Raw genomic sequence first — 22,910 nt, forward strand, 5'->3', positions numbered from 1 at the left:
TGAAGGGTTTTAGCCCAAAATGCCGACTATTTATACATTTCCATAGATGGATGGTGGGGTGGAGATATTTCTCTACCAAAGAAAGTGTAAGGCACTCTGTCCCTCTGTTAGCCTGCAGGTCACCCGTGGGCTAGGTGTAGCACCTGCTTATCCCCCCGACCAGCGTCACTTGAAGCCATGGGAGTAGGTGGTGGATGGTCGTATGAGCTGGTGCCTATCACAAGTCCTGGTTATGCAACCACTGATGCCAGACAGACAAACTCTGAAGAGTATTGACAGTGGCTGAGGTCACCTGTCTTGTAAAGACACTGTCCAGACGCAAGCAGTGGCAAACCACATCTGTAGAAAAAATTTCCAAAAACAGTCATGGTCACGGAAAGAGGATGATCACCCACATTATATGACACGGCTCATAAAGATGATGTTGACAGATGCTGCCTAACCTGCTGAGTTCCTCTATTTGTATGTGATGCTCTGGATTTCCAGCATCTGCAGAATCTCTTGTGTTTAATAATTGTAGGCTGATGTGAATAATTGTTTATTTCAATAGTTGTCTGCAACAAGCCATCTTTGACCTACCAAATTAAAACCACTGAAAGATTTTATTTACGTTTTAGGTACATCACGTGGGAGGCTCAAATGGTAAAACAGGAAACCCGTTTAGAATCCATCTCCAGCTGTGGGATACAGCTGGGCAGGAAAGGTAATGTTTCTGATAACTATTTTGGAGTTACCTTATATTTTGTACAATGATTGATTTAATTTTCTCAAACAATGACAGAGGCCGTTAGACAAAGATATAACAATGTCTCATTATGTTAACCAGAGGTCTGGACTGTTCAAAGTTCAAAGTACATTTATTATCAAAGTATGTATACATGATACAACCTTGGGATTCATACTGAGAATGCAATTTGTGGAGTCCTTAAAAGGGTGTCCATGGATTGTGGAATCCGTTCAGTGTTGAGGTGAGTGAAGTTAGCCACATCAGTTCAGGAGCCTGGTGGTGGAGTGGTAGGAACTGACCTGGTAGTGTGGGTCCTGAAGCTCCTCTACCTCCTTCCTGATGGCAGCAGTAATAAAAGAGCATCGCCTGGGCTGCTGGGATCCTTGATGATGGATGCTGCTTTCTTGTAGATTTGTAGTTTGCAGACGTCATGAAAGTTGGTGGTGATTTGATAGTGTATAGGGTTGTCAAGGGTTACAAGGGGATGCTTATAGGATGCAGAGCTGGGCTGGGAAGTAGCAGTTGCAATTCAATCCATGAAACCTGGAGGGTCAAAATTGAAGGCAGAAATCAGGGTTAATGGCAGAATTCTTAGCAGTGGGGAGGAGATCCCTCAAAGTTGCAGTGCAAGCTGATAGGGTCGTTAAGAAGGCATATGGTGTGTTGGCCTTCCTTAGTTGAAGGATTTAGATCAAGAACCAGGGTAATGTTTATTTATTTATTTATTTAGAGATACATTGCGAAACAGGCCTCTCCGGCCCACCGAGCTGCATCATCCTGCAATCAATTTAACCCTAGCCTAATCACAATGATCAATTAACATACTAACAGGTGCATCTTTGGACAGTAGGAGGAAATCGGAGCACTCAAGGGAAACCTACACACACATGGGAAGAACATACAAAGTTTCTTACAGAGGATGCCAGGATTGAACTCTGAACTCCGAAGCACTGAGCTGTAATAGCGTCTTGCTAACCACTACACTACCACAGCATCCTAATGATGCCTGGATTAGAAAGCATGTCTCATGAGGATAGGCTGAGTGATCTAGGTCTTTTCTCTTTGGAGGAAAGGAGGATTGGTTGAAGTGTACGAGATGATAAGAGTCATAGACCGAGTGGACAGTAGGAGGCTTTCTCTGCAAGACAGAAAGGCATAACTTTAAAAGAAAGTATAGCAGCAATGTTTGTACATAGTTTATCTTCTTTTGCACATTGGTCGTTTGGCAGTCTTTGTTTATGTGTAGATTTTCACAGATTCTATTGTATTCCCTTTTTTTTATTGTGAATGCCTACAAAAATGAATCTCATGGTAGTATATTTAGTTTAGTAATAAATGTAGTTTGAACTTTGAATGTTGGTGTGCAAAACAAGCCTTTCATTGTGACAAGAGTAAACCAACCTTGTTTCATTTCTGATGAAGGACTGTTCATAAGATATAGGAGCAGAAACTGGCCATTTGGTCTATTGGGTCTGCTCTGCCATTTTATCATGGCTGATTTACTATTTATTTCTACACATTTCCCCTGCCTTCTCCCCGTAACCTTTAATACCTTTACTAATCAAGCAATTCTCAACCACTGCTTTAAATATACTTAATTACTTGGCCTCCGCAGTTGCCTGTTGCAATGAATTCCACATATTCACTACCCTCTGGCTAAAGAAATTTCTCCTCATCTCTGTTCTAACATATTATGATTACAGCCTTTTATGAGATCCTTTCCTTTAATGTCCGTAATCAAATCTGGTTCATTACACAACACCCAGGCCAGATTTGCCATTCAGTGGATGGCTCAACCACAAGCTGCTCTAAAAATCTATGTTGTAGGCATTTTACAAATTGCCTCTCTTGGGATCCAGCACCAGCCTGATTGTCCCAATTTACCTGCATATTGAAATTCCCCTATGACTATCATAATATTGCTCCTTTTTACATGCCTTTCTATCTCCTGTTGTAATTTGTATCCCAAATCCTGGCTACTAATTAGAGGCCTGTATACAATTCCCATTGGGGTCCTTTTATTCTTTCAGTTTCTTAACTCTATCTACTGGATTCTACATCTTACTATCTATGTCACCTCTTTCTAAAGATTTAATTTCATTTTTTTCCAACAGAGCTACTCCACCCCCTCTGCCCACCCCCCTGTCCTTTCAATACAATGTGTATACTTGGATGTTAAGCTCCCAACCATGGTCTCCTTTCAGCTGTGACTCAGTAATGCCCATCAAGTCATACCTACCAATCTCTGACTACACTGCAAGATGATCTATCTTATTCCATATATTACATACATTAAAATACAACACCTTCATCACCCTTTTTGATTTTGCCCCCATGTTACACTTCAACTCATCCCACTGACTGCAATTTTGCCCCATTATTTGACTGTCTTCCTCACAGTTTCACTATTCAGTGTATCTACTTGTAAACCAACTACCTCATCTTCAGCCATATCATTGCGGTTCTCATCCCCCTGCCAAATTAGCTTAAACCCTCCCCAATGGCTCTAGTCGACCTGCCCACAAAGATATTGGTCCCCCTCAGGTTCAAGTGCAACCTATCCTTTTTGTACAGGTTGTACCTACCCGCGAAGAGATCCCAATCATCCAGAAATCTGAAACCCCGCTCCCTGCATCAGTTCCTCGGCCACGCACTCATCTGCCAAATCATCCCAGTCTTGCCCTCAATGATGTGTGGCACATGTAGCAAACCAGATTACTACCCTGGAGGTCCTACTTTCAGCTTTCTATCCAACTCCCTATATTCTCTCTTCAGGACCTCATCCCTTTTCCTAGATGTGTCGTTGGTACCAGTATGTACCATGACCTCCGGCTGTTCACCCTCCCTCTTTAGAATGCTGTGGACTCATTCTGAGACTTCCCTGAACCTGGCACCTGGGAGCCAAAATGCCATCTGGGTGTCTTTATCACGTCCACAGAATCTCCTGTCAGCTGCCCTAACTATGGAATTCCCTATCTCTACTGCACTCCTCTTTCACCACCCGCCTCCCCCAAATTCCCTTCAGAGGTAATCCTCCCACATTATTTCAGTTTCTCCTACAGATGGTGCCTGACCAGCTGTGCATTTCTACAGTTTGCTTCTGTGTTTCTTCCTGAATTGCACATTTGGAAAATCCTGTTTTTGTACAAATGTGTTTCATTGGTCTTAGAGTGAGATAATGACCAAACAGCAGGATGTCCCCTTCAAGCTCCTATGGTTCTGCTATTCACTGCTGACAAGCCAATCAAGAAATGTTTTGTTCTGAGCACATTAACCATGAGTTCTGAATGATTAAATGACTTAAACTGAAACCTAAACACATATTCAACAGGGTCTTCCTTCTTAGTCTTGTACTATAAATGAAGGCCTGTTATAATTTGTAACTGTATTTCTTCATGATGAACAGAATTCTATTTTCTCCTCTTCATGTGTTACTGAACTCAGATTAGAATCAAAGTCAAAGTTAATTATTATTGAAGTACCTATATTTCACTGTATACTACCCTGAAATTCACTTTCTTCCAGGTATTTACAGGAGTTACTACCCTTCAACCATTGGACGTCTCAGCCAAAGTGGATAACTTCACTCACCTCCACCCAGAGCTGATTCCACATCTATGGACTCACTTTCAAGGACTCTACAACTCATGTTATTTGTTTAGCTATTTATTTAGTATAGTCAAGCAACACACATCAAAGTTGCTGGTGAATGCAGCAGGCCAGGCAGCATCTCTAGGAAAAGGCAAAGTCGACGTTTCGGGCTGAGACCCTTCGTCAGGACTAACTGAATGAAGAGCTAGTAAGAGATTTGAAAGTGGGAGGGGGAGATCCGAAATGATAAGAGAAGACAGGAGGGGGAGGGATGGAGCCAAGAGCTGGACAGGTGATTGGCAAAAGGGATATAAGAGGATCATGGGACAGGAGACCTAGGGAGAAGGAAAAGGGGGAGGGGAGGAAAAACCCAGAGGATGGGCAAGGGGTATAGTCAGAGGGACAGAGGGAGAAAAAGGAGAGTGAGAGAAAGAATGTGTGTATATAAATAACGGATGGAGTACGAGGGGGAGGTGGGGCATTAGTGGAAGTTAGAGAAGTCAGTGTTCATGCCATCAATTTGGAGGCTACCCAGACGGAATATGAGGAGTTGTTCCTCCAACCTGAGTGTGGCTTCATCTTTACAGTAGAAGAGGCCGTGGATAGACATGTCAGAATGGGAATGGGATGTGGAATTAAAATGTGTGGCCACTGGGAGATCCTGCTTTCTCTGGCGGACAGAGCACAGGTGTTCAGCAAAGCGGTCTCCCAGTCTGCATCGGGTCTTGCCAATATATAGAAGGCCACATCGGGAGCACCAGACACAGTATATCACCCCAGCCGACTCACAGGTGAAGTGTCGCCTCACCTGGAAGGACTGTCTGGGGCCCTGAATGGTGGTAAGGGAGGAAGTGTAAGGGCATGTGTAGCACTTGTTCCACTTACAAGGATAAGTGTCAGGAGGGAGATCAGTGGGGAGGGATGGGGGGGACGAATGGACAAGGAGGTCATGTAGGGAGCGATCCCTGTGGAAAGCAGAAGTGGGGGAGGGAAAGATGTGCTTAGTGGTGGGATCCCTTTGGAGGTGGCGGAAGTTACGGAGAATAATATGTTGGACACGCAGACTGGGAGATCGTTTTGCTGAACACCTACGCTCTGTCTGCCAGAGAAAGCAGGATCTCCCAGTGGCCACACATTTTAATTCCACATCCCATTCCCATTCTGACATGTCTATCCACAGCCTCCTCTTCTGTAAAGATGAAGCCACACTCAGGTTGGAGGAACAACACCTTATATTCCGTCTGGGTAGCCTCCAACCTGATGGCATGAACATTGACTTCTCTAACTTCCGCTAATGCCCCACCTCCCCCTCGAACCCCATCCGTTATTTATTTATATACACACATTCTTTCTCTCTCTCTCCTTTTCCTCCATCTGTCCCTCTGACTATACCCCTTGCCCATCCTCTGTGTTTTTCCTCCCCTCCCCCTTTTACTTCTCCCTGGGCCTCCTGTCCCATGATCCTCTCATATTCTTTTTGTCAATCACCTGTCCAGCTGTTGGCTCCATCCCTCCCCCTCCTGTCTTCTCCTATCATTTTGGATCTCCCCCTCCCCTTCCCACTTTCAAATCTCTTACTAGCTCTTCCTTCAGTTAGTCCTGACAAAGGGTCGTGGCCTGAAACGTCGACTGTACCTCTTCCTAGAGATTCTGCCTGGCCTGCTGCGTTCACTAGCAATTTTGATGTGTGTTGCTTGAATTTCCAGCACCTGCAGAATTCCTCGTGTTTGCGTATTTAGTATAGTTTTTATATTTGTATATATTGTCTTCTTTTGTACAATACAAACAAGAGAAAATCTGCAGATGCTGGAAATCTGAGCAACACACTCAAAATGCTGGAGGAACTCAGCAGGCCAGGCAGCTTCTGAGGAAAAAAGTACAGTCAACGTTTGGGCCCGATGTTGCCTGTCATGCTGAGTTCCTCCAGCATTTTGTGCCTGTTTCATTTGCAGATTGCCTGTTTGTCAGTCATTGTGTGGAACTTTGATTAGATTAGATTAGATTATGAGGACACACAGTCCTCTTTTATTGTCATTTACTAATGCATGCATTAAGAAATGATACAATGTTCCTCCAGAATGACGTCACAGAAAAGAAGACAAACCAAGACTAAAAAACTGACAAAAACCACATAATTATAACACATAGTTACAACAGTGCAAAGCAATACCGTAATTTGATGAAGAACAAACCATGGGCACGGTAAAAAAAGTCTCAAAGTCTCTCGAAAGTCCCATCATCTCACGCAGACGGTAGGAGGGAGAAACTCTCCCTGCCATGAACCTCCAGTGCCGCAAACTTGCCAATGCAGCATCCTGGAAGCACCCGACCACAGCCGGTTCTTGAGCCCATCTGAAAACTTCGAGCCTCTGACCAGCCTTCCGACACCGAGCACCGAGCACCACCTCTGCTGGCCCTGGCAACAGACAATAGGCAAAGCCGAAGATTTGGGGCCTTCCCCTCTAGAGATTCTCGATCGCACTGTAGCAGCGGCAGCGAAGCGGGCATTTCAGAAGTTTCTCCAGATGTTCCTCCGTGCTTCTCACGTCTGTCTCCATCAAATCAGGATTGTGTACGGTACCTACTTAACAAATACCAATACCATTTTGGAGCGGCCATGCGTGCTGCGTCGCGCCGCCTTCTTCTCCTCCCCGCCCCTATTCTATTGTATTCCATTATTCTACTGTGAATGCCTGCATGAAAATAAATCTCAATAAGAAAACAAGTTTGGTAGCAATACCTATACTTTGATAAGAAATTAACTTAGAAGTTTAGAAATAAAGAAATGTAACAAAAGATATTTCTTTCTTTATTTAGAGATACAGCACAGAATAGACCCTTCCAGCCCTTGCAGCTGCATCACCCAGCAACCCCCAGTAACCCATTTAACCTTAACCTAATCACAGGACAACTTACAATGACAAGCTAACCTACCCAGTATGTCTTTGGACTGTGGATGGAAACCAGAGCACCCAGGGAAAACCCACACATTCCACAGGGAGGACCATACCGAGACTCCTGACAGAGGACACTGGAATTGAACTCAGAACTCTGACACCCCCGAGATGTAATAGCGTTGTGCTAACCACTATGCTACCATGGTGCCCAATTATATATAATTTATATATTTATGTAAAACTATGCATGAGACTGACAAACAATTAATGTGCAAAAGACAAACTGTGTAAATCAAAAAAAATGTAAATAAATAATAGTGAGAACGTGAGTTGTAGAGTCCTTGAAAGTGACATAGGGTGTGGAATCAGTTCAGTGTTGAGGGAAGTTATCCATGCTAATTCAGGAGCCTGTTGCTGGAAGGGTAATAACGGTTCCTGAACCAAAATCAGGTTAATTATCACTGACATGAATCGTGAATTTAGTTGTTCTACATAAATCAAAAAGTAAATGAATAGTGCTAACTAAAAGAATAAAAAAGTAATGTTGATGGGTTCGTGGACCATTCAGAAATGGTGAACGGGAGGAAATTGTTCCTAAATAATAAATCATTAAATGTAAATCATCCAAATTTTTCTGGGACCCCTTTATCTTAATTCCAGGAAAGCATTTGTTACTGTAGGGAGGAGCTGATTCTTAAAACAGAGTTTTGTATAACTTTAAATAGCTTACTTGCAAGGTTGAAACTCCATAATGAGGCATTCTTCCATGGTTGACTATAGTGATAGATGTAACTGTTGTTACACAACTTAGGTATGTGTTTTTGAATTGGTATGACATCTGTTTTGTTCCGGTAGGTTTCGAAGCCTTACCACAGCCTTCTTCAGAGATGCCATGGGATTTTTACTGGTCTTTGACCTAACAAGTCAGCAGAGTTTCATGAATGTGCGGAACTGGATAAGTAAGTTACAGAACTCAAATTTTTCCAAGTTAAGTTATTTTTTGTCCTGAAAAACATTCTCGTTTTCACTGTGTACCGTACCAGCAGTTATGGTCGAAATGACAATAAAAAGTGACTTGGCTTGACTTTTTCAAAGAGTGGAGTGTTTTGAAAACTCAAATAACCTGTCCCTCTACATTGGGAAATGTAAGAATTCTGAGAAATTGTAAGAGTGCATGCTTCAGGAATTTGGAATTTTCTATCAATGTACTTTTGGAAACTTCATAACTTCATTATTTAAACACCACTTGTTAATCCGTACTCACAAACTGGTGTGCAGATGGCCACTGCGTGGAATGTATAGCTTGTCATCCCAAGGGACAAACACCCATCAAAATTAACTTAAGCAACAGTAATGAAGAATATCATAATACTGAAGAATAAGTAATCAACAAGGCCAGATGATATTCACTTGGGACGTCCCTTTAGAACAGAGATGAGGAGGAATTTCTTTAGCCAGATAGTGGTGAATCTGTGGAATTCATTGACAAGGACAGCTGTGGAATTCAAGTCACTGGGTGTATTTAAGGCAGTGGTTGATAGGTTCTTGGTTAGTAAGAGCGCCAATGGTTGCAATGAGAAGACAGGAGAATGGTGTTTTGAGGGACATGGTGGCGTGATGGTTAGCACCATCAACCCAGGTTCAATTCCCACCGCTGCCTGTAAGGAGTTTGTACATTCTCCCCATAACCGCATAGGTTTCCTCTAGGTACTCCTGTTTCCTCCCACAGTCCAAAGACGTACTGGTTGGTAGGTTCATTGGTTATTGTAAATTGCCCATGATTAGGCTAATTTAAATTGGGGGATTGCTGGGAGACACATTTCGAAGGGCTGGAAGGGCCTACTCCACTCTGCAGCTCAATAAATAAATAAATAATAAAGTAAATCACCATGTTTGAATAGCAGAGCAGTCTTGATGGGTCAAATGGTCTAATTCTGCTCCTATGTCTTACTGTCTTTAAATAGGTTAGTGGAAATCATGCAGATGTCCTAACCATAAGCTTCCCAAGTTTTAAAGTGATGTGTTGATACGGTGTTTGTGATATGTTTGGGCTTATTTGACTACTTGTTACAGAGCCTTTTTGTCTGCTGCAGTGCAGCTTCCATACCATAAAGGGGTGCTTGTTAGAAAGCTCTCTACAGCATATCTGTAGAATGACTTGAGCATAGATGTGCATAGCCCAGCTCTCTGCAGCCTCCTCAGAAAGTGGAGGCATTCAATCATTCGTTCTGTCATGAGGATATTATTAGACTGATAACTGGGATGGAAGAAGTGCATTACTTTCCTTTGATTAAACGGAGGTAGCATGGCTTCGTCAAATGTATGTCTTTCCTGATGTGCATGTTGAATTCTTTGAAGAGGGAGCTATGAAAGGAGACAGCAAAGCAAATTTGTATAAACACATGATGTTCTGCAGATGATGGAGATCCAGAGCAACACACACAAAATATTGGAGGAACTCTGCAAGCCTTTGTTGAGACCATTGCATAGTTTGCATGAAGCCCATCATAAAAGACAAGACTGGAATGAGATGAAGGGAGTTAAATACCACTACAATGAAACACGAATGGGCTGGAACGTTCATACTCATGAGCGTGATTGCCAAACCCATTCCACAGCCTGCGTATGGGGACATGGAAACCCCATAGTAGACTCTGGGGTCATGACAAAAGCTAATGTTGATACTCATGAAATTGAAGCAAATTAGGAAACTGATTGGTTGTCTGATGACAGCGGTCACAGTTTAACTGGTTCAAGGTTCAAAGTAAATGTTATTATCGAAGTACATATATGCCACCATGTACAACCCTGAGATTTATTTTCTTGTGGGCATACTCAACAAATTATAGAACAATAACAGGATCAGGTTCCTCCAGCATTTTGTGTGTGTTGCTTGGATTTCCAGCATCTGCAGATTTTCTCTTGTTTATGATGAAGACGTCACCATTTTTAAGAAAAGACTATGATGAGCTGTTTTAAAGTATGTACAATCATTCAAAGTGCATGCAGTCCTTAACAATGCCCATTATAAAAATGGGAATATCGTCAATCATGTGAAAGAATCCTGTCTTAATGCAAGCTAATGAAGCAAAGTTCATTGGTAATTATAAAAGTTGTACATTTAACATTTCAGTAATATTTGAGTAATCTTGTTATCTTGTTGAATAAGCATTTTTATTCATTAAAATAATTCATATGAATTGCATATGGCATCATGCTACCGCGTGGCATGTGCACACCTCACTTAAAGTAAACACAAAGTTAGACCTGCATTTCGGACTCCCACCTCTTCCTTTGAATCAGTTTGAAGATACAATAATCACAAGAGATTCTGTAGATGCTGGAAATCCAGAGTAACACACACACAAGAACCTCAGTGGGTCAGGCAGCATCGAGGGAGAGGAGTAAACAGTCAATGTTTCAGTCCGTGAACCCTCATCACGAGTAGTGTTCGCTGGATAGTTTCAAGGTTTGCTTTCTCTGAGTTCCTATCTTCCAGGTTGAAACTCACCCCATGGCAGCCAGTTATTTTTGCAGCTTTATAGTAATGGAAAAATTCCACAGAGTTGTCACAGCCTGGTGTAGAATCCCGCACCTCTACAAGGAGCAGTGCCACAAGAAAGCAGCATCATTTATCAGGGACCCATACCATCCAAGCCATGCTCTTTCCTCACTGCTTCCATCAGGCCAGAGATAAGGGAGCCTTATGTTATTACAGGAAAAATTCTATCATAGATAAAGCTTTGGTTGATCGGCAAGAAGCAAAGAGTGGGGATAAAGGGAGCATTTTCTGGCTAACTGCCGATGACTAGTGGTGCTCCACAGGGCTCTGATTCTTTTTATGTTATATGTCAATAATTTGCATGTTGGAATTGATGTCTTTGTTGGAAACTTTGCAGAAGGTACGAAGGTAGATGGAAGGGCAGTTAGGTCTGAAGAAGTAGGGGGGCTACAGAAGGACTTAGACAGATTAGGAGAATGGGTAAAGAAATGGCAGATGGAATACAGTGTCAGAAAGTGTATGGTTATGCAGTTTGGCAGAAGAAATGAAATGGTTGACTAACGTACAAAAAACAGAGGTGCAAAGGGGCTTCGGAGTCCTTATGCAGGATTCCCTAAAGGTTAATTGCAAGTTGAGTGTGTGGTGAGGAAGGCAAATGCAATATTAATTTCAAGGGGACTAGAATATAAAAGCAAGGACATAATGTTGAGACTTTATAAAGCACTGGTGAGGCCTCACTTGGAGTATTGTGAGCAGGTTTGGGCCTCTTGCCTTAGAAAGGATGTGCTGACATGGGAGAAGGTTGAAAGGAGGTTCATGAAAATGATTTCAGGATTGAATGATTTGTCAGATGAAAGGCATTGATGGCTCTGGATCTGCATTCACTAAAATTCAGAAGAATGGGGAGTGACCTCATTGAAATCTATCGAATGCTGAAAGGTCTTGATAGAGTAGATGTGAAGAGGATGTTTCCTATGGTGAGAGTCTAAGACCAGAGGACACAGTCTCAGAATAGAGGGGCATCCTTTCAGAATAGAGATGAGGAGGAATTTCTTTAGCCGCAGTGTGGTTCATCTGTGGAATTCTTTGCCACAGACCAATTGGAAGCCAAGTCTTTATGTATACGTAAGGCAGGGATTGATAGATTCTTGATTGGTCAGGGCATGAAGGGATATGGGGAGAAGGCAGGAGACTGGGCCTGAGAGAGAAATGGATCAGCCATGATGAAATGGCGGAGCAGACTCGGGCCAAATGACCTAATTCTGCTCCTATATCTTATGGTCTTATACCTGAACCACCAGATTCAGGAACGGTTATTACTCTACAATCATCAGGTTGCTGAACCAGTGTGGATAATTTCACACACCTCTACTCTGAACTGATTCCACAACCTGTGGACTCACTTTCATGGACCCTACAACTCATGTTCTCAGTATTATTTATTTACTTATTTGTATTTGCACAGTTACTCTTTTGCACATTCATTGTCAGTCTTTGTGTTTAGTTTCTCCATTAATTCTATTGTATTTCTTTACTGTGAATGGCTACAACATAAGGAATATCAAGATAGTATATGATGACACTTTGATAATAAAAATTTACTTTGAACTCATGGAAATCTCGGACCATGGGTGAGCCTGAAGGCACTCACTCAATGATTCAGGAACAGCTTCTTCCCCTCTGCCATCCGATTCCTAAATGGACATTGAAGCTTTGGACACTAACTCACTTTTTTTAATATACAGTGTTTCTGTTTGTACACATTTTTAAATAATTTATTCAATATATGTAATTGATTTACTTGTTTATTAATTATTATGTTTTATTTTATTTATGTTATTTTTTCACTGTGCTGGGTTAGGTATTGCATTGAACTGCTGCTACGAAGTTAAGAAATTTCACATCACATGCCGGTGATAATAAACCTGATTCTAATTCTGACTACATACGTCCTGTGTACTGCAGACAAAGCCAGAGAAGTAGCTGACATAGTATTTATTATTTAGTCTTTGGAATGCTGGCAAACCTGTCAAGGCAGTGGTTAGAACCAGCATGAAATCTCCTCAAGGGCATTGAGTCAGCTGTGTAAAACTGAAGTTAGATGCAAAGCCAGATCAGGTGGGGCAGTATCCTCCTCTGAAGCTGCTAATCAAGCCAGATAAACCTTTTACAACTGTACAAACAAAATAACAAAATGTCTCCATTCCAGGTCTGAGAACAGGCCATGCTTGAGAGAGGTTGAGAAGACAAGTTCTTTAAGTGCTGAGGCATTTTTAGAAAGATTGGGGAAGGTCGCGTTCAAAGGTCGGAATGACAATTTGGGCTGAAGGGCCTGTACTGTGCTGTAAGGTTCTTTCGTGGAGTGAAGGAAGATGACAGACGACTTGATAGAGGTGTACAAGATGATAGATCTAGTGGATAGACAATCCCTTTTCCCAGGTGGAAATGGCTGATACGAGAGAGCATAATTTTAAGGATACTATAGTGGGAGGGTGCCTGAAGTAAGTTTTCTTTTCAAAGAGAGTGGTGGATGTATGGAATACCCTGACAGGGGTGGTGGTAGAGGCAGATACATTAGGGAAATTAAAGAAACTCTTAGGTAGGCACATGGAGGGTTATGTGGAAGGGATGGATTAAAATGATCTTGAAGTAGCTCAAAAGTTGTCAAAACTATGTGGGCCAAAGGGCTTGTACTGTGCTGTAATGTTCTAATGTTCAAATTGAGAGCCACGACACAGAAAAGGAGATGAGGCCGAGATCAAATTGGCCCTAATCACATTGAATAGTGAGGCAGACATAATGGGTCGAATGGTCTACTCCTGTCCCACAATATGATTGAAGTGATCACAATATGATCGAGTTCACTTTGAAATTTGAGAAGGAGAAACTAAATTCCAACGTGTCAGTATTTCAGTGGAACAAAGGAAATTACAACTGCATGAGAGGGAAACTGGCCAAAGTTGACTGGAAAGGGACACTAGCAGGAAGGACAGCAATGGCTGAAGTTTCTGCGAAAAATGAGGGAAGTGCAAGACAGATATATTCCAAATAAAAAGAAATTTACGAATGAGAGAAAGACACTACCATAGCTGACAAGTGAAGTCAGAGCCAAAGTAAAAGCAAAAGAGAGGGCATACAAGGAAGCCAAAGCTAGTGGGAAGATAGAGGACTGGGAAGCTTTTAAAACTTGCAGAAGGAAACTAAGAAGGACATTAGGAAGGAAAAGATAAATTATGAAAAGAAGCCAGCGACTAACGTCAAAGAAGATGCTAAAAGCTTTTTTAAGTATATAAAGTGTAAAAGAGAGTTGAGGGTAGATATAGGACCAATAGAAAATGACGCTGGAGATATTGTAATGAGAGACGTAGACATGGCAGAGGAACTGAATGCATATTTTTCTCAGTCTTCACAGTGGAAGACACCTGCAATATACCAGACATTCTAGAGTGTCAGGGAAGTGAAAATTGTGACTGAGAAGGTGCTCAGGAAGCTTAATGGTCTGAGGGTGGAGAAATCTCCTGGACCTGATGGAATACACCCTTGGGTTCTGAAGGAAGTAGCTGGAGAGATTGCGGAGGTTTTAACAATAATCTTTAAAGAATCAATAGATTCTGGCATTGTACCAGATGACTGGAAAATTGCAAATGTTACTCTGCTATTTAAGAAGAGTGGGAGGCAGCAGAAGGAATACTAGAGATCTGTTAGCCTGACATTAGTAGTTGGGAAGTTGTTGGCGTCAATTGTTAGGGATGAGATTACGGAGTACCTGGAGGCACATGACAAGATAGACCAAAGCCAACATGGTTTCCTGAAAGGAAAATCCTGCCTGAGTACTGTAGTTCTTTGAGGAAATTACAAGCAGGGTAGACAAAGGAAATGCAGTAGATTTTCAGAAGTCCTTTGACAAGGTGCCGCACATGAGGCTGCTTAAGGGCCCATGGAATTACAGGGAAGTTACTAGTATGGGTGGAGCATTGGCTGGTTGGCAGAAATCGAAGAGTGGGAATAAAAGGATCCTATTCTGGCTGGCTGCTAGTTACCAGTGGAGTTCCACAAGGGTCAGTGTTGGAACTGCTGCTCTTTATGACGTATGTCAATGACTTGGATTATGGGATTAATGGATTTGTGGCTAAATTTGCCGATGATACAAAGATAGGTGGAGGAGCGTGTAGTGTTGAGGAAACAGAAAGCCTGCAGAGAGACATAGATATCTTAGGGGAATGGGCAAAGAAGTTGCAAATGAAATATAATGTTGGAAAGTGTATGGTCATGCACTTTGGTGGAAGAAATAAATGGGCAGACTACTATTTAGATGGGGAGAGAATTCAAAATGCAGAGATGCAAAGGGACTTTGGAGTCCTTGTGCAGGATACCCTAAAGGTTAACCTCCAGGTTGAGTCAGTGGTGAAGAATATAATTGCAATGTTGGCATTCATTTCATATAAGAGCAGGGATGTGATGTTGAGGCTCTATAAGGCACTCGTGAGACCACACTTAGAGTACTGTGTGCAGCTTTGGGCTCCTTATTTTAGAAAGGTATACTGACATAGAAGAGTGTTTAGAAAAGATTCATGAGAATAATTCCAGGAATGAGAGGGTTACCGTATGAGGAACGTCTGGCAGCTCTTGGGCTGTGTTCCCTGCAGTTCAGGAGAATGAGGGGGAGTGTCATAGAAACATTCCGAACTTTAAAAGGTCTGAACAGATTAAATATGGCAAAGTTATTTCCCATGGTAGGGGAATCCAGGACAAGAGGCCACAACTTCACGATTGAAGGACACCCATTTAAAACAGAGATGAGGAGAAATTACTTTAGTCAGAGGGTAGTAAATCTGTGCAACTTGTTGCCACGAGCAGCTGTGGAGGCCAAGTCATTTGGTGTATTTAAGGCAGAGATAGATAGGTTCTTGATTAGCCAGGGCATGAAAAGGGTATGGGGAGAAGGCGGGGGAGTGGGGAGGGAAGAATTGGATCAGCCCATGATTGAATGGCAGAGCAGACTCAATGGGCCGAATGATGTACTTCTGCTCCTATACCTTACGGTCTTTGTTTTCTTATTATTTTGTATTCTTATGTTTTTATGTTGTAAAGCACTTTCCACCTAATTGTTATTAAACTGCAAGTTCCAGAAATTATACCCTATGGTGAAAAGCAAACGCACTGACGCACATCAGTGAGGCTGCAAAAGATACTGGAAATCTGAAGCAACACACACACAAATTGCTGGAGGGGTTCGGCAGGTCAGGCAGCATCTACAGAGGGAAATGGACACTCGACACTTGCACTGTTTCTAGTACACCCGATGCCGTCTCCTCTACATGGGCGAGGCCCGACATAGACTGGGGACCGCTTGGTCGAACACCTGTGCTCCGTCCACCAAACACAAGATTTCTCAGTGACCAACCATTTTAATTCCCGTCCCCAGTTCCACTCTGACATGCTGTAGCTGTATCGTGCCATCATGGGGTCATGGTCAGACTGGAGGAGCAACAGATATTCTGTCTGAGTAGCCTCCAACCTGCACATCAACATTTCCAACTTCTGATAATTTAACTCCCCCCCCTTCAATTCCCCACTCTGTGTCAACCCCCTCCCCTTACCTTTTCCCTTCTCCCCAGCCTATCAGCTGTTTCTGGTGCCCCTCCTCCTTTCCTTTCTCCCATGGTCCACTCCCCACTCCCAGTAGATTCCTTCCTCTCCCACCCAGCTGGATTCACCTATCACCTTCTAGCTATCCTCCTTCTCCTCCCCCCCCCCCCACCCCGCCACCTTTTCATTCTGGCATCTTCCCCCTTCCTTTCCAGTCCTGAAGAAGGTCTGAAACATCGACTGAAACCTGCTGAGTTCCTCCGGCAATTTGCGTGGGTTGCTTTTTAAACTTGCCGTTCTCAGCTTCGGTGCTTGAGCCTCCCGGTTCAGAGCAGCTCAGACTCTTCACTGCCACCTCCAGGTTGCTTGAGTTACTGACATTTTTAATGCTCCCTTTTTATTCAGGTCAGCTCCAAGCAAATGCATACTGTGAGAATCCTGATGTGGTGCTAATTGGGAACAAAGCAGATTTATCCGATCAGAGGGAGGTAGAGGAGAAACAAGCGAAAGAGCTAGCGGAAAAATACGGGTGAGTATTTGCTCACTGGAGCTTTTTATTTTGATATTCACTCTCCGGGGGCTCAGGCAGGAGGAGATTCAAGTGACCATTTAATTTTAAGACAATAAGACCTAGCAGCAGAATTAGGCTATTTGGCCCATCGAATATGCACCACCATTCCATCATGCCTGATTTATTATCTCTCTCAACCCCATTCTCCTGCTTTCTCCCCCTAACCTTTGACACCCTGACTCATCAAGAATCTATCAACCTCTGCTTTAAATATACCCAGTTACTTGGCCTCCACAGCAGTCTATGGCACTCTCTGACTAAAGAAATTCCTCCTTGTCTCTGTTCTAAATGGATGTCCCTCTCTTCTGAGGCTATGTCCTCTGGTCCCAGACTGGCCCACCATCGGAAACATCCTCTCCACCTCCAGTCTATCTAGGCCTTTCAATATTTGATAGGTTTCACTGAGATTCAGATTCAGATTTATTTATCCCATGTGCATCAAAAGGTACAGTGAAAGGAGTGGTTCGTGTTTATAACCATCCAGGAGTGTGCTGGGGGAACCAGCTAGTGTCGCCACATAGTCATTGGATTGGTTTTTACTTATCCAGCACCACCATTTTATTTATTGATTTATTGAGATACAGCACAGAATTGACCCATCGAGCCACACCACCCAGCAATCCCCTGATCAAATCCTAGACTAATCACGGGACAATTTACAATGACCAATTAGCCTACCAACCCAGTACATCTTTGGATTGTGGGAGGAAACCGGAGCACCCAGAGGAAACCCGGGGAGAATGTTCAAACTCCTGACAGGCAGTGCAGGGAATTGAACCTTGGTCGCCTATAGTGTAAAGCATCGTGCTAACTACTATGCTACCGAGCCAGCCCATTTTCCACAGTAACTTTAAGGACGTGGACCCCCAGATCCCTCAGTTCCTCCACACTGCTAAGACTCCTACAATTAACCCTATGTTCTGTCTTCAGGTTCGATATTCCAAAGTGAATTACTTCAAACTTTCCCAGATTGAACACTGCCACTTCTCAGCCCCGCTCTGCATCCTGTCAATGTCCTGTTGTAACCTACAATGACCTCCTGCACTACCCACAATGCCACAAGCCTTTGTGTCATCTGTAAACTTACTAACCCACCCTTCCACTTACTCATTCAATTGCAAAGAGCAGGGATCCCAAAACTGACCCTTGCAGAACACCACCGATTATCGACCTCAAGGCAGAATATTCTCCATCTGCAGCCAACCTCTGGGTTCTGTGGCAAGCCAATTTTGTATCCATACATCCCTAGATACCATTTTTTTTAATTTTCTGAATGAGCCTACCATGAGGAACTGTATAAAATGCTTCACTAAAATCCATATACACCACATCCATTGCTCTCCCTTCATCAACTTGTTCTGTCGCTTCCTTAAAAAATTCAATCACACTCATGAGGCATGACCTGCTCCTCACAAAGCAATGCTGACTATCCGTAATCAAATTATGCTTCCCCAAATGCTCATACATCCTGTCTCCAGGAATCCTTTCCAAGTGAGGTAGAGTCGACCAAATGAGTGGTCCCTGGAAAATGCAGAGTGTGGAGAAAGGGGAGTGGAAAGATACCGAATGTAAAATGACAGGGACGGGGAAGATACAGAATGCAGAGTGAGGAGAAGGGGGAGAAGGGAAGATACAGAATGCAGAATGACAGGGACAGGGTAGATACAGAATGCAGAGTGAGGAGAAGGGGGACGGGGAAGGAAGATACAGAATGTAGAACAAGGAGGAGTGCGGAAGATGCAGAATGTGGAATGACAGGGACAAAGTTGAGAATGCAGAATCGGGGGAGAGGAGGAGATGTAGAATGTAGAATGAGGGGCAGAGGGGAGATGTATAACGTAGAGCAAGGAGGAGAGGGGGAAGGGAAGATGCAAAATGTAGAGTGAGGAGAGGGGAAGATGTAGAATGTGAGGGAGAGTGGAAAGGGGGAAGATGTAGAATGTAGACTGAGGAGGAGAGGTGGCGGGCGGAGGTGAAAATGCAGAAGGAAGAGAAGAGGGGGAGATGTGGAATGCAGTACAAAGAGGAGAGAGGGGAGATATAGAATGCAGATTGAGGAGGAGAAGGGGAGATGTAGAATGCAGAAGGCATTGGAGAAGAAATGGGGACTGGTGTAAATGCAGAATGCAGAACGAGGAGGAGGGGGGATGTGGAGAGGTGTAAATGCAGAATGTAGAACCAGGGTGAGGGAAAGATCTAAAATGCAGAGTGAGGAGGAGGGGGAGTGGTATAAATACAGAATGTAGTATGAGGGGGAGATGTAGCATGCAGAGCGAGGAGGAGGGGGCATGGGGAGAGATGTAAATGCAGATTGTAGAATGAGGGGCAGGGTGACACATGGCTGATTGTGGGACCGTACTGGGAAATAAGAAGGATAATAGCTTGAATATGGAACCTGGTGGGATGGAGCTCTATTTATGTCCCATCCCATGGAAGAAGTCAGCAGGAATTAGAAGAACTGAGCCTAGGATCTCCATCCACTGTGGTCGAGAAGTCACACTTCACACTTCAGTTTATTGATAAGGTGTACATCAAAATGTACTGTGAAATGTGTCATTTATGTTAACAACCAACACTCTTAAAGGTGTGCTGGGGTAGCCTCAGCTTAGCGTTTGAATTGCAATGTAGATATGTCTATCACATTTTCTGCTGAGAATAATCATCAAGAGAGGTGAATTGATGAAGAGGATTTTGAAGATAAGGCAGGGTAATATCGATCTCAGGATGGATTACAAGTTCAAGTTCATTGTCATTCAACATGTGTAGAGCTAACCGAATCAATATCCCTCTGTAACCAGGGTGCAAACACAGTACATATTTGATATACAGCATATAGAGTAGTAACAGATAATAAAATCTATAATGATGTTAGTGTTACACATTAATGATTGAGCCTTTCAGTGGAACAGTGTAAATACTGATTCCATTATTAATGTTATTACAATGAGAGCTTTCGGTCATATTGTAAAAAGGATGCAAAAGTCTTAGGTGCATGTAAAACCATTCTGTAAAGTGAAGGTGCCTTCAAAAACAATGAAATATAATGTTTTTAAATATCAAAAAATTACCATAAAGAGCAGTAAACAGTAAAAAAGAACTAAATCAAACCATTATGTGGTGTGACCACCCTTTGCCTTTCGAATTGCATCAAATTTCTTAGGTACACTGACGAGAGGTTTCTTGAGAAAATTGACTGAAAAGTTGTTCCAAGAATGTTGGAGAACTTGCTACAGTTCTACAGACTTTGGCAGTCTTGCTTCCATCTCTACAGGTGATCCCAGACAGCCTTAATGATGTTAAGATCAGAGCTCTGTGCAGGTCATACCATCTGAAACCACATAAAAAATCTATGGTGCCCAAGACTTCTGCAGAGTACTGTACATGCACTGGAAAAGTTGAAAAGGAAAGTATTTATTAGAGTGGTACCAGCATTGAACAGTTAATTCAGATTCAAATTTATTTATCATACCAACATGAGTTGATAGCATTAATAATCAATACACCAAGTGTATGCTGGGGGCAGCCCATAAGCGTCACTGCACATTCCCAGACATCCCACCCTGCAAAAACGCATTTCAGGGAGGTAGCACCATCAATTTGCGGGAGACTCCGGGAACTTCCGGGGGAGGTGGGATGTCTGCAATAGAGTAGCTCCTTAGCAGCTAGTCAGCTAGTTTAAATAACGTTAGCTATGCTAATGAATGAATGACACCTGTTAAACTCACCTCAACATGTCTTTTACAGTCTTAACCCACCATGGGCAATAGAAAAGTCACTGTTGCAAACAGTGCAGCGAGCAACACTGTCATTATTTTTGACCCCTATTAGGCAGGAGTACACTTTAGGGTAGTCTGGGGTGATGTACATTTTATATTTTCTTTTTTTGGAACACTCTGCCATGGTGTTCTCTCGTTCTCTCGCGTGCTCTCTCTCTCTCATGGTCACTCTCTCTCTCTCACTCTCTCTCTCCCTCTTGCTCTCGCTCTCGCGCTCTCTCGCTCTCTCGCTCTCTCTCAAAAAAATTGATTTCCGGGACATTGCATATAATTTGCGGGCATCAGAGAGCCACTATTAATATGCAGGAGACTCCCGGAACTTCTGGGAGAGGTGGGATGTCTGCATTCTAGTGCCAACATAGCATGCCCACAAGACTCAGCAGAGCAACACAGAAGAAAGTAAGCAACAAAACAACAACAGCTAACAAAAAAAGCCTGGTAACCCCCTCCAAACTATGCACACAGGCAGTCAACACAGACAAAATGCTGGAGGAACTAGCAGGTCAGGCAGCATCTATGGAAATGAATAAACAGTTTCAGGCTGAGACTCTCCTTCCAGACTGAAAAGGAAGGGGCAAGACACCAATTTAAAAAGGTGAGGGGAGGGGAAGGAGGATGGCTGGAAGATAATAGGTGAAGCCAGGTGGGTGGGAAATGTAAAGGGCTGGTGAAGAAGGAATCTAATAGGAGAGGAGAGTGGACCATAGGAGAGAGGGAAGGAGGAGGGGTCCTCAGGGAAGTAATAGGCAGGTGAGAAGAGGTAAGAGGCCAGAGTGGGGAATAGAAGAGGAGACTGGCAGGACAAATCGATATTCATACCATCACAATGGAGTCTATTCGGGTGGAATATAAGATGGTGCTCCTTCACCCTGAGTGTGGCCTCATTTTGCACGGGAGGAGGTCATGGACCAACATGTTGGAATGGGAATGGAAATCAGAATTAAAATGTTTGGCCACCAGGAAGTTCTGCTTTTGACAGTTTTTTAAACCTCAGGACAGACCTCTTGCCTCTAGTGGACTCGGACTTGCTGACATTGGAGCTTTTACTTCCCCAGTGGACTCGCAGATATTGACAGACTTGGGGCTCTGCCCAAGTGGGCCTCAACTTCCAGATTTCCAACTCCACCTTCGTGCTTGATCCTCAGCATCAATCCGAGGACCCCACCTATCACAGAACACTAGGCCTCAAACTCCTGGCTCACCAGTGATGGGTCCCTGAAAACTAAGCCTTAAACATTCACGAATCCAGGAAGAACTGGAAGGCCTCACCTTGGTACAAGTGAGATGGAGAAAAATAAATTGGGGAAAAAGGAGTGGTGTCGTTACAGGAGGAGTGAGAGTGTGAAGTCTGTGCAGCTGTGGAAAACTGGAGATCTTATAAGAGATGTCGGCAGCTACTTTATCTCCTGAGACAAACAGAGGAATCCAGAAAGGGAAAGGAGATGCTAGATATGGACAATGTAAGCTAAAGAGCAAAAATGAGAAAGGTTTTTCTCTCTGGAGAGGAGGATGGGAGGTGACTTAATAAAGGTGTACAAGATGATAAAAGGCACTGATAGAGTGGAGAGCCAGGGACTTTTTTCCCTGGATGGATATGGCTAACACACGGAGGCATCCGTGATTGGAAAGAAGTATAGGGCAGATGTCAGAGGCTTTTTTTTTGCACAGAATTTGAACCTGGTTTAATATTGCCTTCATAAGTTGTGAAATTTATAGTAGAATAAGAGAGTGGTGGGTGCGTAGATCGCCTTGCTTGGGGTGGTGGTAGAGACAGATACTTTAGGGACATTTAAGATACTCTTAGATAGGCACATAGGTGAAAGAAAAAATAGAGGCTATGAGGGAAGGGTTAGATTGATCTTAGTGTAGGTTAAAAAGTTGGACAACATTGTGGGCCAAAGAGCCTGTACTTTGCTCTAAAGATCTACAAAGGAGATAAAAATTCAATTCTGCATCAGCACACGATGTGACACCAGTGAAATCATCAGTGTATTGGGGAAAGAGTTCGAGGAGTTCTCCCATCCAGGAATTGGAGTTGGTTCATTGTTGGCACATGCACCAAGATACAGTGAAAAGCTTGTCTTGCATACTATTTGTATAGATCGATCCGTTATACTGTGATTTGGGGAAGTTCAAGATAAAACAATAACAGAACGCAGAATAAAATGTTACTCTAAAGTAGACACTTTAAACCACTTTTTACACGGATGTTTACATTCTAAATGGTGGTAGCTGTTGGTCCCGTCCAACAGTGACA

General features: G+C 43.1%; 1 protein-coding gene across 4 annotated transcripts in view; it reads left to right on the top strand.

The window, feature by feature from the left end:
- rab27b (RAB27B, member RAS oncogene family) overlaps positions 1–22,910 on the top strand; it is a 186,266-nt gene that overhangs the window by 152,359 nt on the left and 10,997 nt on the right. For all 4 annotated transcript variants that reach the window (XM_072252214.1, XM_072252212.1, XM_072252211.1 and 1 more), the window contains exons 3-5: positions 618–703; positions 8,071–8,174; positions 16,712–16,835. In XM_072252214.1, coding sequence (XP_072108315.1) covers positions 618–703; positions 8,071–8,174; positions 16,712–16,835 — 314 coding nt within the window. The remainder of the gene's footprint in view (positions 1–617; positions 704–8,070; positions 8,175–16,711; positions 16,836–22,910) is intronic.

Source organism: Mobula birostris, chromosome 3 (genome assembly GCF_030028105.1).
Source record: "Mobula birostris isolate sMobBir1 chromosome 3, sMobBir1.hap1, whole genome shotgun sequence".
In the NCBI taxonomy this organism is placed as follows: Eukaryota; Metazoa; Chordata; class Chondrichthyes; order Myliobatiformes; family Myliobatidae; genus Mobula; species Mobula birostris.